This window comes from Tupaia chinensis, unplaced genomic scaffold, assembly GCF_000334495.1.
Source record: "Tupaia chinensis unplaced genomic scaffold, TupChi_1.0 Scaffold000404_1, whole genome shotgun sequence".
Taxonomy (NCBI): domain Eukaryota; kingdom Metazoa; phylum Chordata; class Mammalia; order Scandentia; family Tupaiidae; genus Tupaia; species Tupaia belangeri.
The window spans coordinates 1,929,177-1,945,044 of NW_006159906.1; the positions used below are offsets into that span (position 1 = coordinate 1,929,177).

Genomic DNA, 15,868 nt, shown 5'->3' on the forward strand with positions numbered 1-15,868 from the left:
AGCAGGAAGAACTGACGTCTGTGTAGCGCTGAAAGCTCTCTAGTCTGAAGCACACAGCACTGCAACCACCTCTCACTGCCAACGCTCTTCAGCTGTCCATCGGCTTAAGGAACTGCCTCCAAAAATGGCCCAGGTCAGTGCTTCTCACACTTTAGCATCCATCTGAATGGCCTGGAGGGCATGTGAAAATGCCCCAGGTCAGGCCCCAGACATGCCAGAGTTCAACAGCCTGCAGTGGGACCAAGGGAACTCTAGTAGGCTCGCCCGTGACAGAATGATGGCCCCTGGTACTGATCCAAAGACCACACTGAGGGTAGCATGATTCAGTGCAAACACTAATTTATGGTGGCTTCTGTACTCACAGGTTCAATACAAACTTTAAACGCACAATTCTAATTACTCTGCTATCAAGAAGAAGAAATCTAGAACCAGCAGGTGGCATAGTGGGGCTGGTGGTGTGGTGGTTAAGGTGCTGGATCTCACCTGGCCTGCCCCAGTTCAAGTCCCAGACCCAAAAGCCTGAAAAATCATACCAGGAGCATGTATGTGCATGCCCAAAGTCCCAAGAGGAGAATGGAGAAGGGATTGCTGTGTGGCCATTCCCCCTGGGGAGTGATTTCTTGCTTTCTATCTCTCTGTCTCTCTGTCTGTCTGGGGAGCACATGCGCCCTGTAGCAAAAACCTCTCTCTCAAAAAAAAATAAATAAATAAACAAAAAAGAAGAAGAAATCTAGAACCAGCAGGTGGCATAGTGGGGCTGGTGGTGTGGTGGTTAAGGTGCTGGATCTCACCTGGCCTGCCCCAGTTCAAGTCCCAGACCCAAAAGCCTGAAAAATCATACCAGGAGCATGTATGTGCATGCCCAAAGTCCCAAGAGGAGAATGGAGAAGGGATTGCTGTGTGGCCATTCCCCCTGGGGAGTGATTTCTCACTAATCCTGTCTCCCTGCAAATGAACATGCCCTATTATGAAAACCTTAAAAAACAAAACCAAAAGGTCTGTGTTGTAAACCTTCATTTTCTCACAGAGGCTCCACACAAGTGGCTAAACTGCCTGTTTCTAACCAGCACTTAAATGATTTTATTTTGGGGGCCTGCCCTGGAGACAGGCTGTTAGGAGAGCTGGATCCCACATCTCAACTACAGTTCAAATGCCAGCCCTAGCAGCTCGAGGTACATGCCCGGTACACGTGCATGCATGTCCCCAAGCCCTACAAGACAGAGAAATGGAGAAGAGGTTGCAGTGGCACCTCCACCCCAGTGGGGGGTGCTCCCCCCACCTCTCTCTACTGTCTGTCTCCGGCAAGTGCATGTGCCCTCTCGTAACAACAAGAAAATCTTATTTTGGTAGCTGATATTTAAGGACATCCCACATTTAAAGTTAAAATGTAACTACCCCAATTCTACTAGTACAGATGACTGGCATGCCTTCTGATCTATTTAGTAATATCACACAAAAGCAATCCCCTATTCTGGGCTCCTGAAGATGTTAGTAGAAAAAGTCAGTTAAATTGAAACTGTCCCTTTGCAAGATATAAACCAGCACACAGAGAGAGAGAACACTGCTTTGCTGGTGAGAATCTCAGTACAAGGTCTACAAAGGAGCCACGCTGACGTTCGTGCAGGTCCCCTGGGTGTCTTCCACCGCCTTTACTGTGCGTACTCGGGAACACGGGAGAAGCAGCGGTGCCTGCAGAAGCCCCCAGTCCCCAGGGCCCGACCACTGTTGATGTCGCGGATGAATAGCAGAGGACAGCGAGATGATGTTCTGACCCACTGAAGACACCACCACCAGGCAGCACTTGGAAGCCCACACCGAGGGTTTACCCAGCCTGCATGTGCATGACTAAACCACGCACTTTCCAGATGAGGCCATGAAACATGCAGGCTCTGGAACCCACGGCCTATTTCTGGGTCCACGCTGTGAACGGTACAACCCTGGACAAACCCCTTCATCTCTCCATGCACCAACGTCCTCGACTAACGAGGACTCAGATCCCACCTGACACTTTACCATGGGAACTACCAGGCCATGCCACAACATCAGGGAGGGAGTTCCTTGGGATTAAGCGTTTGTGTCGTATGAAAGGAAGGAAAAGAACTGCTGGGAATGTATCTACTTAGTGTCTGGCAAGTCCTAATCCACGTCCTAAATATAAACTAATGAAAATACAGCACTTTGCAATGGCAGCCCACTCCCATTCTACCTGGGGGTACATGTGAAAGTGAGGAAGGGAGACCACTGAGGGACCTCGTCTCAGACACGCCCCTTCTGTCCTCTCTCTTAAGTGTACTCCTACACGGCACAGCCACCAGAGGTGCCCAAGCCCAGCCAGGAAGTACAAGGTTTGTTTCTATTTGCTTAAAAACCAAAACCCGGCCGCACGGTATTTTCCACTGTGGTCTTAGTCCTCAGACGGCCCCCTGCTCCTTCCTACACCTCTGCGGGCCGGGTGCGCCTGTCCCAAATGCAGTTCTGAGACTTCCCTCCAGTAATCTTTTTCCAGTGCCCATGCACCAATCTGGGGAGCAAACAGGCGCTGCCCACTGTCACTGGAACCCAGGACCTAGCGCGGGCCTTGCATGGTGAGTGCAGAGGGGCCTGGCCCGAGACTCCCTCCAGTCATAGCCCGAGACCATGCAGGAAAAACAAATCAATGGTTCTGTTTTTTTCTATCTGATTTCCAGTGTGCCAGGAGGCTGAGAATCTCACTGTTCTAATTGAGCACCTCATTTCAGACCTGAGTAGGCTGAGCCTTACACCTTAAGGAACTTGCGAAGGGCCTGCGCCACACCCGAAAACCAGCCACGAGAGGCCCTGCTCCCCACAAGGTCACCTCTGCAAAGCTCCCCACATCAAGCCCACGTCCATCACACCACCTGAAACGAGTCACCATCACTCTGGTTGTGGGAACTTTGGCTTCAGTCTCTCTGTTTCTCGCCCCATTTTCGATTTGCTGAGACTGGGAAAAACAAGACCATAGGACAGATAGCTTCTCCTTTTACTTGAACTGCCTGCTTTTCCTCAGACGGTACTAGGGCCAGGGAGCGTCTTCCCCACATTTACCATCTGTGACTAGAAGGACTCTTACACGATCTAATGGACAGTGAGAGCGACATTTCTGGGGGCGGCAGCACTGTCACTGGTACATAGAGGGCACCTGACAAATATATTAATGAAGTTAACCCTGACCATACAGGGGCCAGCATGTGGCATGGAGGTCAAGGAGCTGGATAACCACATGGCTGACCGTAACACTGGGCGTGTGTGTGCGCGCGTGTGCACGCGCCCAAAGTCCCGCGAGGAGGTTGGAAAAGGGATTGTGGTATGGCCATCCCTCCTGGGGGGTATGATTTCTCATTTCTCTCTCCCTATCTCTCTCTCTCTAGCAGGCACACATGCCCCATGGCAAAAAAAGAAAATGAAAAACCCAACCTGATCATACAATTTAAGATACTATCTCAATTTTCTTTTTCATATGTAACTAGGTCACACACATGCACAAATTAGTGAAGAAGAATAATGGCTTCTGTACTTCCGCGCCCATGAATTTAGGCTTGGGAACCCACTTGTCACTACAAACAGGTGGCTATTTAACAGCTTTTAACGTGGGCGCGTTTCTCTGAAGCGCAGGCGTCCGGCACATAAACATTTTGGAACTGCTTACTTGTGGGACGTCCTCTTCTTCATCATGTTTGCAGACACTCCAGCATGGCCTGTAAGAGAGGGGTGCACAGTCAGCAGGACACACTCAGAACTCAGGGACACCGAACCTCGGAAAAACTGCCATGGGAAGTATTAAAAAGAAAACATGGCTAGCAGCCAACACGTGAGAAAGCCATTTGTTGGTTTAACTTTTAAACAGCAGGTATGCAGAAGGGATCCGGGAAGACAAACGGGCAGAGGCAGCGGTTACCCGCCCTCCCAATCAGCATGAAAACACCCAGAGTCAAATGCTCGATGCTCACAGTGGTAACCTAGCCATGAAGTACTGTCAATATAATGGAACAGACTCTGTCTTCCTGTTAGAACCAACTAGACCCTGCATGAACCCAAAGACACCATGCATGAAGGCAACTTTCGGTGACGGTGTATGAAGGGAGAACACTGGGATTTTGCAAAGTTGAAAATTGGGTTGAGTTGGGGATGGTGGGGTGGCTGGAGTTTGTGGAACAGACTGTGGGCAAGAAGGGGGCTCCGAAAGCCTGCAGGAGTGGAGGGCTTAAGCGTGGCTAAACCGGGACCAGCAGTTGGTGTAATGGCTATGTTGCTGGACTCCCATGTAGTCAACTGAGGATCAAGTCTCGAACCCAGTGGCTCAAACTCACTCCAGGCACGTGTGCATGCATGCCCAAGATCTCGAGAGGAGAATGGAGGGGAAGGGATTGTGGCATGGCCTTCCTCCCTGAGGGGTGATTTCTCATTTTCTGTCTCTGTCTCTTTCTGGTGAGCGCATGCTCTCTATAACAAAAACCTCTCCCATAAACAAAACAAAGCCTGGCTAAACACAAATGTGCACATAGCAGTTCTGAGAAACAGGAAGAAAGGAAGCAATGCAGTTGCTTATATGCCATCCAGCCCCCTCTGGCACCATGGAAAGGGTGACCCTTTCTTTACTAGAAGTCTGAGGCAGTCTCACTGCAGTAAATGTTGCTCTAGACCCAGCCTCAACATCTGCTTGCTAAAACAAACTCCAACACTCTTTAAAGGACATCAACAGGACCAGCAGATGATGTAATGGTTATATCACTGGACTCCATGTAGTTGACTGCAATTCGAGTCCTGGACCCTGTGGCTTAAAACTCATGCTGGGCGTGTGTGCGTGCATGCACAAAATTCTGAGAGGAAGGTGAAGGAGAAGGACACAAAAGGTGACTTTCGTCTCTCTGATATGTGCATCCTATAGCAAAAATCTTTAAAAAAAAGAAAGAACAAAAGTGAGGATTCATTCAAGGTCTACTGGAACAGCACTAGGTTTTAAGACCCCTTCTGCCTCCCTGCGTCACTTCACTCTCCCACAACCGGACCAGATATGCTGAGGGCTGGATCTAGGAGCCTCAAATGCTTGGACAGCCTGGTCCCTGCATCCTAACGCTGAGCCTCCCAGTTCTCAACACAACATAGCCACACAACCCCCCACAGGGCTGACTCCCTCAAGGTTAGGGAAGTCATTTCCAACCAAGTAACCCTTTAATCTGAAATGCTAACCGACAAAGAACAGTCCTAGCACAGCCAGAAACAAACACAGAACTGATATCCTCCAGAAATCTGAAAATACTGTAGCCACAGAACTGGAACACGAGGCTAAGGAGGGGGAAGACAACAGTTCTTGAAAATTACAGAAATGAATAAAGAGAAGTTCTTTCTGGTCTAGGCATAAAAGCACCACAGAAGTCACCAATTCATTCTAACAAATAAAAGGATGACTAAACTAAAAACTCAACGTTACTCTTGTCAGAAAAGCCAAGTCACAGGGCAACATCTGTCCCCAGCATGGAGACAGGAAGGGGGACATGAACAGTCTCCAGACATCAGAGACCTGAGGACACCAGTGCAGGGTAGGAAAACCTAACTGACTAACACCACCGGAGGTCCCTGTGGGCTAGGAGGCAGCTAAAATGCCAGTGGAGGCTGGGAGGAGGCACAAAAAACCCACTTCTCGGGGCTCCCCCTCCAGGAGTTGGAGAATGTGGGCAGACCATCCTATCCAACGGGAGTCCAAATAAAGCCTGAGCCTGGGACCGAGGACCACACAGCACTGCCCTTCTCCCACACCTCACCGTCGCCTTACTTAAGACCTATGACAGCAACCCCTTTTGCCAGTAACACGTCAACCTTTCAGCAAAACATTACGAAGCACATTAAAATGTGAAATGCACAGCTTTAAGAGACAAACCAAGCATGAGAACCAGACTCAGTTATGGTAGGGGTGGGATTATCAGACCAAGAACTTAAAATAACTCTGATTAATATGCCACGGCCTGTAAGAGAAAGTAGACAACAAGCAGGAACAGATGGGTAATGCAGAGAAAGCGGGATGCTGTAAGGAATGAGAAAAGAGATTTAAACTCTGTAACAGAAACAAAGCCGTTTAGGGTCTCATTACTAGACTAGGCAGGGCTAAGGAAAGAACCTCTGAGCTTCAGGATCTCAACAGAAATTTCCAGAATTCCAAAAGCAAAGAGAGCAAAGTCAGGGGGAAAACAAACAGAAAAATAAAAGAGAGACTGGACAGTGGCACAGCAGTAACATGTGCTACTCTGCAGGTCAGACCAACGTACGGAGGCCGCCAGGGTAGGTCCCGAGACCTCCCAGAACACACTAGGCAGACAGGGGCTCACGGTAGGGCCACGGAGCTCCGGGCGGGGTGGGTGGGGCACCGTCAAGGTCCCGCTGGGGTGCTGTATCTCAGTGCCTCCTTCCCCTATCTCTCTAACTCACAGAAGAAACAGAGTATCTAAGAACTGTGGGACAACTACAAGAGGCCCATAAGGGCGCATTATAGAAACACAAGGAAGAAAGAAACGCAATATTCAAAGCAATCACTGAAAATTTCTCCAAATCAGTGTCATACACCAAACCACAGATCCAAGAAGCTCAGAAACACCAAGGAGGATAAATACAAGAAACCTACACACCGAGACACATCATATTCCAACTGCAGAAAATAAGATTACAAAAAAAATCTTGGGCCAGCCTCATAGCCTGGTGGGTAAGGGCACCCAGTCTCATCACATGGCTGACCATGCAGTTCTAACTCCAGCCTCAGAGGCTTGAGGAACACACTCAAGCATGCACGCTCAAAATCCCAACAAGATGCAAAAGTGGAGAAGGGACTGCAGTGTGACCATGCCCCATTAGGGGTGCCTTCCCCCACCCCCAGTGCACATACCCTCTAGCAATTATTTAAAAAACAAAAACAAAAATCCTTGAAAGAAGTCGTAGATAGAAAGTCAACTTCACCACAAAGGAGAAAGGAATTCTGTTAGACTTCTCAGAAACTGCAAGAGTGAAGCCAAATACTTCCACTGCTGAGACAAAGCTGTGACAAAACAGTGTCATCCCTCAATTTTTGGTTTCTGGTTTGGGTTTTGTTTTGCTATAGGGCATGTGAATTCACAAGAGGAAGACAAAGACAGGGGAAGAGAAGTCACCCCTGGGGGGATGGCACAGTGTGGTTCCTTCGCTATTCTCCTCTCAGGATTTTGGGCAGGCATGCACACAAGATCAGCATGATTTTTCAAGCCACCAGCCCCAGGACTCAAGCCGCTCAGTCAGTCATGTGGGATCTAGCTCCTTAAACTCCATGCCACATACTGGCATCCCCCAATTTTATATCTAGCAAAATTATCCTTTGTAAGTGGAGGAGAACTAAAACATTTCCTCAGACAAACAAAAAATTGACAAACTGTCACCAGCAGACCTGCCATGCAATAATTGTTAGAAGACCCTCAGAAGCTCAGACCTATATAAAGGAAGAGAATTAAGGAAGGACTATGTGAAGGTAATACAGAAACTTTTAGTTTTCTTATCTTAAATGGCCTAACAGATAATAATCTGTCCAAAACTAAGCAGCAACGTATCTGATTAAAACATATGTGCACATGTGTGTGTATATATGTATGTGTGTGTGCTGTCACTGTTGTTCATTTCATTCATACGTGGTATGTATAGTGAGATGAATGACACATCAGTGAAATGAATGACAGCGATGGCATGACCACACTGGAAGGAGAAATTAGAAACGCGCTGCTATGATAAATACAAGGATGACACTTGTGGCAATAGAGTATTATTTGAAAACAGACTTAGATTAGATGTAAATGTACATTGAAAACTAGGGCAGATCCATAAAACAGTAAAGTAACAGGTAATTAGTAGCAGCCTAACTAATTGAAAGAGTTGGTTGAGAGAGTTAGATCCCCCATGGGCCAACCAGTTTAAATCCTGGCTTCAGCAGCCTGAGTAACAGGTCAGACACATGTGCATGCATGTTCGGCATCCAGACAAGAAGAAAAAGAGAAGGTGGATTGCACGTGCACCCTTTAGCGAATAAAAATAAAAATTAAAAGGTACTTATTTTTAAAAGAAAGCATAATTCATATTCTAAGAAGGAGAGAAAGTGGAATCATATACAATTAAAATCATGAAGGGATCAGCCCGGGTTGTGACAGGTAAGGTGACTGGATTCCACATGGCCAGCTGCACAGTTCAAGCTCTAGACTCCAAATCCCAGCAGGAGGGTGGAATGTTGGAGAAGAGATTGTGGCGTGGCCATTCCCAGTGAGGATGCTTTCTTAACTGTCCCTGCCCCAGAGTTGCTACAGTGAGCACCCACGCCCTCTAGCAAATTAAAAAAATAATAATAACAAAAACCAGCAAAGAACAAAAGGCAAAAAATGGGCAAGAATGAGAGTAATGAAAACAGTAACAAACACATTAATCCTTCCCTATCAATTATCATTTGAAATGTCCACGGCTAGCACTAGCTCTGTAGTACAACAGGTAAGCACCTACAGAGGGAGCCAGATTATACATGGCCAACCACTGTTCAAGCCCTGCAGCCCAGATCTGGCAGCTTGAAAACACACACACACACACACACACACACACACACACAACACCAGGGACAGGCAAACAAGACCAGGATGCTGGTGCAGGATCCTGGACATAGACGAGACTGCAGTATGACCAGCACTCTTGGGGAGCATGAGTGCACATGTGCACACTCTCTCTCATGCATGCACTCTTCCAGCAGAAAAGAAGGGTCAGTGTTCTAAATACACCAACTAAAAGAGATCATGTTAGTCTGTTACCTGGCATGACTCTGGTGGCTGGCCTCCTCAGGCTGACCTCTGGTGCTACATCGCAATGTGGCCAACAGAAGCAGAGAGGAAGGCAAGTACAGGCAGTGAGAAAGAGGAAACAAGATTCCCACGTACTGCTCATCCCTCCCACACCTCCAGCCCAGCGGGATGGATGGAGCCCTCCCCTAAGAGGTGATTCTTAAAGGTCTCACCACCTCCTAAAGCCATTGCATTGGGGACCAAGCTTCTAGAGCATAAACCTCTGGAGTACAAATCATTATCCAAACCATAGCAAAGACTGTCAGAGTGGATCAAAAAACAAGATGTAACTGTACTCAACTACAAGAAATCTACATTAAACATAAACACGTGCAAAAAGAGAAAGGCCAGAGAAGAGGTTAGATCATGCTGCCAAGGATTGAAGAACAGCAAGAAGCTCTAATAATTTCAGACAATGCAGACTTCAGAGAAAGAAGTTCATGGGGGTAAAGGGGGGCATAACATAATCACAAAGGTTCCCAGAACCTAACAACCCTTAACATGTGTGTGGGAGAGAAAGACTGAGGGACAACAAGGAGCTAGAAACGATCCACTATACTCACTGCCCCCTCCAACACCATCTACCCTTAATAGAGCTAAGAAGGCAGCAAAGCAGTGAGGACACAGCTGAAGCCAACAGCGCCATCAATCAACTGGATTTAACTGACATCCATCAGCTATTTCACCTAAAAGCAATAGCAAACAAATTCTCAAGGTCACACAATTAGTTGAGACAGAGGACACACAGAGCCATAAAACAAGTAACAGGTTTTTTTTATATTAATTTTTGTTTATTTCTTGAGATAGAGAGAAAGAACAATCCTCCCTTGAAAGAATCTTTCCAATTCATGACCTCCCTGCAGCCAGGCAGGATCACAGGCACAGGTGGGTGTACCAGGTGTTCAGGCTGACCTGGGATCCAAACTGGGCCTTCCCTGGTGGCTCCAACACGGCCCAGCAGTGCCCTACCACCTGCACCACAGCAGCTGGGCCAAATCTCGAAGAACAGAATCACAATTTATGCCTTCATATCACAAGAAGTTAAGGGAGACATCAATAACAGAAAGAGAGCTGATAAAAGGGTCTCAAAATACTTGAAAGTTAAACACACTGTTTTCTTAGAGGTTCTTTTTCGTTGGGTGTGTGTACTTGCCAGAAAGAGAGACAGAGACAGGGAGAGGGAAAGTGAGAAATCAACCCCCAGGAGGATGGCCACGCCATAATCCATTCTTCTCCTGGGATCTTGGGAATGCACACACACAAGCCCAGTGGGATTTTTTTTTTTTTTTGAGAGGTTTTTGCTATAGGGCACGTGCGCTCGCCAGACAGATGGAGAGACAGAAAGCGAGAAATCACCCCCCAGAGGGGATGGCCATGCCGCAATCCCTTCTCCATTCTCCTCTCGGGATCTTGGGCACGCACACATGCACACGCGCCCAGTGTGAGTTTAAGCCACTGGGTCCGGGACACGAACCGCAGTCGACTATGTGGGAGTCCAGCGACATAGCCATTACGCTAACTGCTGGTCCTGCCCAGTGGGATTTTTAAGCCATTAGGTCCGAGACTTAAACCACAGTGAACCATGCAGGACTCCAGTGACATAACCACTACATCATCTGCTGTCTCCAACAACATACTTGAAAGTACATAGGTCAAAGAATAAACCTCAAAAGAAAGGAAGAAATCTCTTAAACTAAATGAAAATGAAAACATAACTAAAATTTGAGGAATACGGCAAAAGTGGTGTCAGAGAAATTTACAATGAGTCTGTATGTTTAAAAAGATCTAAAACCAATAATCAGTTAGAAAACTAGAAAGGAAAAGAGAGAGAGCGAGCAAACTGAATCCAAAGAAAGGAGAGAAAAAGATTTAAAAAATCAGAGCAGTAATTAATAAAACTGAAAATAGGAAATCAACAGAGAAAAATCAAGAAAATCAAAAGCCAATTGCTTAGGGAACCAGCAGTTAGCGTAATGGCTATGTCGCTGGACTCCCACGTAGTCGACCGCGGTTCGTGTCCCGGACCCGGTGGCTTAAAACTCACGCCGGGCGCATTGTGCGTGCATGCCCAATATCCCGAGAGGAGAATGGAGGAGAAGGGATTGCGGCGTAACCATCCCCCCGGGGGGGTGATTTCTCGCTTTCTGTCTCTCTGTCTCTCTCTGTCTGTCTGGCGAGCACACGCGCCCTACAGTGAAAATCTCTCCCCCCTCCCAAAAAAAAAGCCAACTGCTTAGAGAGATCAATAAGGACGGGCAAGTGGTGTGGTAGTTACAGTGCTGGACTCCCACATGGTTGACCACTGCTCAAGTCCCAGACCTGGTGGCTACCTTTCTCACTCTCACTCTGTCTCTCTTATGAACACACGTGTCCTGTAACAACTTAAAAAATAATAACAGGGACCAGCAGATGGAGTAATGGTTATATATCCCTGGACTCCCCATAGTCAATCACAGTTCAAGTACCAGACCAGGTGGTTTAAACTCACTCCGTGCTCAAAACCCCAAGAGAAGAATGGAGGAGAAGGGATTATGGCATGGCCATCTTCCCTGGGGGGTGATTTCTCACTTTCTGTCTCTCCGAGAAGCACACACACTCTACAACAAAAATCTCTCTCTTAAAATAATAATAATAAGATTAAATAATTCTTTTCTAAAAAATCTATAATAGTGGTAAATCTCTAGCACCAGGCTAACTAAGAGTAAAGAGAAAAGACACAAATTACTAATAGGAGAAATGAAGGCAGAAACATCAATAGAGAACACATGTGCAAGATCTACATAAGAAAATATATAAAATTCAGATGAAAGAAACCAAGGAAGGAAGCAGTAGGTAGTGTAATGGTTACATCGCTGGACTTCCATATAGTTGACTGCACTTTGAGTCCCGGACTCGGTGGCTCAAAGCTCATACCAGGTGCGTATGCGCCCAAAATTCCAAGAGGAGACTACAGAAAGGATTGTGGTGTGGCTATCCGCTCTGGGAAATGTTTCTTGTTTTCTGTCTGTCTGTCTCTCTGGTAAGCACACACACCCTATAACAAAGATCTCTCTTAAAAAAAAAAAAAAAAAAAGAGAGAGAGATGGTAAGAGAAAAAAAAAAAGAAACTAAGAACAATAACATAAATGGAGAGACATCCCATGTTCGCTGAAAGACTACTGTCAACATGTCAGTTCTTCCAACTAACCTATAGAGACAGTACAATCCCAATCGAAAGCCCAAGTTATCTTGCAAATTTTGACAAATTGAATGTAAAGCTTATAAAAAGAAACAAAAGACCCAGAATACCCAATATAATACTGAAGAAGAACAAAGTTGGAGGGCTGACACCACCCAACTTGAAGGTTTACTGCAAAGCTACCTGTGCTTCTGGTGGAAAAACAAACTAACATAGCAATGGAATAGAATAGAGAATCCAGAAACAGACCAATAAAAAAAAATATATATATATATATAACTCCTCTTTGACAAGGGAGCAAAGGCAACACAAGGAGAAAAGAGACTTTTCCACCAACAGTGCTGGAGCAAGTAGACATCCATATGCAAAATGAAAAAAAGAAAATTAATCTAGGGACTAGATAATATTATAGTTACATCACTAGACTCCCATGTAGTTAACCTCCATTCAAGTCGTGGACCCGGCAGCTTAAACTCACACTAGGCACATGTACTTGCATGCCCCAAATCCTGAGAGAATGGAGAAGGGATTGAGGCGTGGCCATCCCCCTGGAGGTAATTTCCTGCTTTCTGTCTCTCTTCTGTCTCTCCAGTGAGAGCATGTCCCCTATAGCAAAAATCTCTTAAAAAAAAAAAAAAGTGAGAGAGAGAGAGAAATTAATCTGGACATGAACACTTCACAAAAATAAAGTCAGAACAGATCACAGACCTAAATGTGAAGCACAAAACTATAAAATACTTATAACAGGAGAAAATCTAGATGACCTTGGGTTTAGAGATGAACTTTTTACATAAAACACTAAAGGCATCTCGCATGAAAGAAGTAATTGATGAACAGGACATCATTACAATTAAAATTTTACACTGTGCAAAAGATACTATCAAGAGAATGAGACTACAAGCCACTGACTGGCAGAAAATATCTGCAAATACCGTATCTGATAAAGGACTGCTATCCAAAATATACCAAAAACTCTTAAAACTTAATAAGAACATTAAGAACATGTTTAAAGATGGGCCAAAGACCTGAACAGATACTTCAACAGAAAACATACACAGATGGCTACTATGCCAGTGGAAAGATATTCTACACATATTTCATCAGGGAACTGAAAAGCAAAACAATGAGATATACTGGGCCAGTTCATGGCTTGCTGGTTAAGGTAGACAGATCCCATATGGTGAGCTGCATGGTTCAAGTCCCAGACTGAGAGCTAAAAAACACAGTAGCATGCATGTGTTTGCCCAAATTCCCAAAACGGGGGAGAATGAAGAAGAGATTGTGCTATGGTCATTCCCCATGGGGGTGTTGTCTCTCTCTCCTAGTCTCTCTCTAGTAAGCTCATATCCCTCAGCAAGATACCACAATAGACCTATTAGGATGACCAAAATTCAGGGCCAGCAGGTGGTGTGGTAGTTAGGGCACTGGATTCCCACATGGCCAACCAAAGTTCAAGACCCAGACCAAGCAGCTTGAAAATCATGCCAGGCATGCATACTTGTGTGCCCAAAATCCCATGAGGAAAATGGAAGAGAATGGACTGCAGCATGGCCATCCCCCATGGTGGGTGATTTCTCACTTTTCCTCTCTCTGTCTCTGTCTCTCTTCAATGAGTGCACACATCCTGGGAAGGGGAGGGGAGACGATTCAAAACACTGGCAACTCCAAATGCTAGCAGGGATATGGAAACACACACATTTTCTATCACTGCCTGGGGGAATACACTTGGGAAGGCAGTTTGACAGTATCTTACAAGCAGATGACATATAAACCAGCACACACGCTCCCTGGTATTTGTCTAAATGAGTTGGAGGCATATGTCTACACACAGTCCTGCACACAGACGTTCGTAGCAGCTTTACTGATAACTGCCAAATCTTGGAAGCAGCAAAGATATCAGTTACTTTAGTAGGTCAGTAAGTAAACTGGTATATCCAGGCAATGGAATTATATTATTATATTATATTATTCATTATAAAAAAAAGAAAAAAGCTACCAAGCCATGAGGAAGACATGGAAGAAACTGAAGTACTTATTACTAAGTGAGAGAAGCCACTCTGAAAAGTCTGATGAACTGTATGATTCCAACTACATGATACATGAAGTTTCTGGAAAAGGCATTATATTAGGGAGACAATGAAGGTCAATGCTTGCTCGGGTTAAAAGGGCAAAAGATGACCACTAAGGGTAAGTCCCAGGTTCTCATCCAGAGACCTACCTGAGCTTGCACACCTGAGTGTGCCCATAATTTGGAGATGGCTGGGGCTGGAGATAAACTTCAGCACCAGGATCCACTGGGGGTGCCTTCTTTCTCACTCAAGAGAGTAAGCAGTAAACAGAACAAAACAAGCAAATAATAGGAGAGCAGGCAGGGATACCTGTATTAACTGGGCACTCCGTTGCTCTATCACCAGAAGTGAGGTATACAGCTGTCTGAGGACTGCTGACTTTCCAGCGACAGCCCAGCACGACCCTGGATGCGGTCGGCTTCGGTACATCTATTCGCTGAAGTGAGGAAAAACTGCAACTACAATGTACAAAGTGCACTATTCTAGGAAGAGCTGAGCTGCGTGTGGCGCGGCAGTGACGGCGTTCCATAGCACCATAAGCCACGTGCACACCCAGGACTCGGTTTCCAGGTCGACAGGTGCTCACGCGCACACACACCCATTGCTCTAGCTGGCTGGGAGAGCTGGGGGAGTCTCACGGCACAGCACTCTGTTTGAGGTGCCTGCTTATGTGTGTATCTCTCTCCATATACAAGCAAGCAGACTTAAAACGAGAAGGCAGCTCAAATGTACTGAACCACAACGTGCACGAGACAACACCGGCAGCCAGTTTCACAGAGACTCGTGCACACGTGTGCTCCCAAGGAAGGCCAACTGCTCTATCTGAACTGTGTGCAGACTCAGATGCTCCCAGGGTCCTGACTGACGCCCAGCCCAGCAACCCGAGTGATTAGGAATTGTAAGTGAACCCTTCCACATGCCAGCCCTTAGTGACACCAACCCTGTGACTCCTTCCCCTGGAGTACCTCTCTCTCTTCAAATTTCCCCAAGTCTGTCAAGGGGATACTCTCCCTGTTCTCAGCAAGTTTAATAACCCCTGGTTGTGGGACAGGTCTCTGAGGGTGCAGCCTCACAAAGGAGGATCAGTTTGACTACCTAACTCTAACTCAAGATGAGCCTGGATCTGCTCCCTGAGTACCATGGGCATCCAAACAGAAAACCGGAAACTCCATCTGCACAGGAAACATCAGAGATCCCCACTAATGTAAGGACGTAAGGACCAAGCAACAAGGCCACTTTCTCACACACGGCTTCCCAGCAACTTCTCAGTGCCTGCTGGAGGCTCAGTCTGGGTTCCCGAGACGTGTAAGGAAGACCTCCAGGCTAAACGAGAGACAGAGCACAGAGCACAAGAGACCCCAGAGCAGAAGGGTCCTGCTGAGGTGCACCGGCAGCAGGGGAACTGCAGGACGCTGGGGGCTATACAGGAGGGTGCAGGGTTCACACAGAGGGTCTGCCCACACAGGCCGCTGCCTGAGGGAGGCTGAGATCCTGGCTGGCTACAGGGCTGGGGCGGGGGTAGAAACCTGCACTGACTTAACAAGAGAAGTGTGAAGACCCTGCCAAGGGTCCCTGCCTGACTCTCTCGAATGAAATAAACTTAAAAAGAGAGAGAAGAAAATTTAAATATCGGTTAGACTAAAGATACCTAAAAATCGGCAGAAGAAGCCGCGGGCCTTCAGAACAAGGTTCCACATGGCTACTGTGAACTAGATTTTTAAGGGAATGAAGACTTTCTACTAATAATTCAGCCTCCAACAAAAAAAAAAAAAAAA

At 46.4% G+C, this 15,868-nt stretch overlaps 1 protein-coding gene across 3 annotated transcripts in view; it reads right to left on the bottom strand.

Annotated features, from left to right (window-relative positions):
- Positions 1 to 15,868, bottom strand: part of SPIN1 (spindlin 1) — a 98,427-nt gene that overhangs the window by 31,487 nt on the left and 51,072 nt on the right. For all 3 annotated transcript variants that reach the window (XM_006154336.3, XM_027774137.1, XM_006154339.3), the window contains one exon: positions 3,668 to 3,716. In XM_006154336.3, coding sequence (XP_006154398.1) covers positions 3,668 to 3,716 — 49 coding nt within the window. The remainder of the gene's footprint in view (positions 1 to 3,667; positions 3,717 to 15,868) is intronic.